The 1,756-nt window shown below is 32.3% G+C and overlaps 1 protein-coding gene across 1 annotated transcript; it reads left to right on the forward strand.

Moving 5' to 3' along the window:
- The first annotated feature begins 10 nt into the window (after positions 1 to 10).
- On the forward strand, positions 11 to 1,507 carry LOC112462149. The gene is made up of 4 exons (XM_025027777.1): positions 11 to 111; positions 412 to 456; positions 1,071 to 1,383; positions 1,457 to 1,507. The coding sequence occupies exons 1-4, from the start codon at positions 68 to 70 to the stop codon at positions 1,499 to 1,501; spliced, it is 447 nt and encodes a 148-aa protein (XP_024883545.1). The 5' UTR covers positions 11 to 67; the 3' UTR covers positions 1,502 to 1,507.
- The last annotated feature ends 249 nt before the right edge of the window (positions 1,508 to 1,756 follow it).

Raw genomic sequence — 1,756 nt, forward strand, 5'->3', positions numbered from 1 at the left:
AGAAGAAGAAGTCTGAATTGGTCTTTAGATCGTCAATTATCACGGAGTGTCTCAAGAAAAAGGAAAAATGAAGAGAATGGGACCGTTTCTAGAGCCTACAGATTTGCCCAGGTAAGCGAGAAACGACGAGTTCACCTGAAATCGCATGTCTATTTTGGTTCTGTTAAGAAGTTATTATAGTTATAATATACTACGTTTACGCGAGCGTTATTTCTGTAGTAACTTACGATATATCACTCGTTTGGAATAAATTATCGTAAGTTACTACAAAATCTCGTTTACGCGAAGGAAAATCCCGTTTACGCGAAGGAATTATCGCAAATTACTACAGACGTAACGCTCGCGTAAACGTAGTAATAGTTATCATTGTTGTATTGTTGTATTACAATAATTATATTGATATATGTACAGGGTGGGGCACCATAAAGTGAGACGCCTAAATATAGTTTTGCCCAGGTAAGCGAGAAACGAGTTCACCTGAAATCGCATGTCTATTTTGGTTCTGTTAAAAAGTTATTATAGTTATAAATAGTTATCGTTGTTGTATTACAATAATTATATTGATATATGTACAATGAGGAGCAGGAATGGGTTCCGTTCTCGCGCGGTGTGCAGAGCGGTGTAGAGACCCTATATTAATTATTTTTTTTATATATTAATTTTTTTTTATATTATAAATAAAATTATAAAATAAATTATAATTAATTAATATAGATATATATTTTGCTACTATTTTCTACTATTTTCTGCTTTAACAAAGATTATAATTTTAAAATAATATATAATTATGTAAAAATAAAAGTAAAAGAAACAAAATATATATCCGCAAATTATTATTTTCTTACTTACCCACACATAGTGATATTTTTAAGTATTAATTAAAAATAAATGGATCATGAGTGATGATTTTCCTTCTTAGAATCTTTTTTGCAATTCAAAATACACAACATTTGAAAATTACAAAGAAATCGGCAGAGAGGAAGGGGCTTATACTCAATATTTACATATATTCTTTATATTATTCTCCATTGTGTGATAATGATTATAACATGAGAAATCTAACTTTGTAGTGGCTCAAAAACCATTGGTAAGCAGACCGAAAACGTTGATAATAGTCTTAAAAATAAAGTTGCCAAATTGGAGAAGCAAGTAATTAATCTGACAAAAAAACACGTGGAAGGATCTAAGAAACCTGACCATGTTGTATACGGTCAGAAGCCCCTTCACCGCATTCCAAAAGCAACATCATCAGCTATATTTGGAAAGTCTGGTTGTAGCTGTAAATCTGTGTGGAGTTGCTCCTCACAGATTTGTGGTTGCGTGAAGAACAGCAACAAATGTGGTCTGTCATGTAAATGTGACAATGAAATGTGTAAAAATCAGGTAATATTATCATTTGAATGTATGATGTTTTTATGTATAGTAACCTGAAAATAAATTAATTGATATTTTACAGAAACCAGAATATGATCAAGAGAAGAATAAATTGTGTTGCAATTAGGCTGGGTTCGTCTTGACGCTTTCAGCGCTGTAAGCATCATTTCATCTTCGTTGCACATCGAATATCAAATGAAGATAGAACGATGCTTTCAGCGCTAAAAGCGCCAAAACAAAGGCAGTCTTAGGCTGCATTCCGATATTCACTGTCAGTACTGCAAATCTATATTTTACGTCACGTATATTATAGATTTTCAGTACTGAAAGTTGCTGACGGTGAATATCGGAATGCAGCCTTAGTCATATCTGTAAATAGTTC

Source organism: Temnothorax curvispinosus, unplaced genomic scaffold (assembly GCF_003070985.1).
Source record: "Temnothorax curvispinosus isolate PA1 unplaced genomic scaffold, ASM307098v1 QBEX01011982.1, whole genome shotgun sequence".
Classification (NCBI taxonomy): Eukaryota; Metazoa; Arthropoda; class Insecta; order Hymenoptera; family Formicidae; genus Temnothorax; species Temnothorax curvispinosus.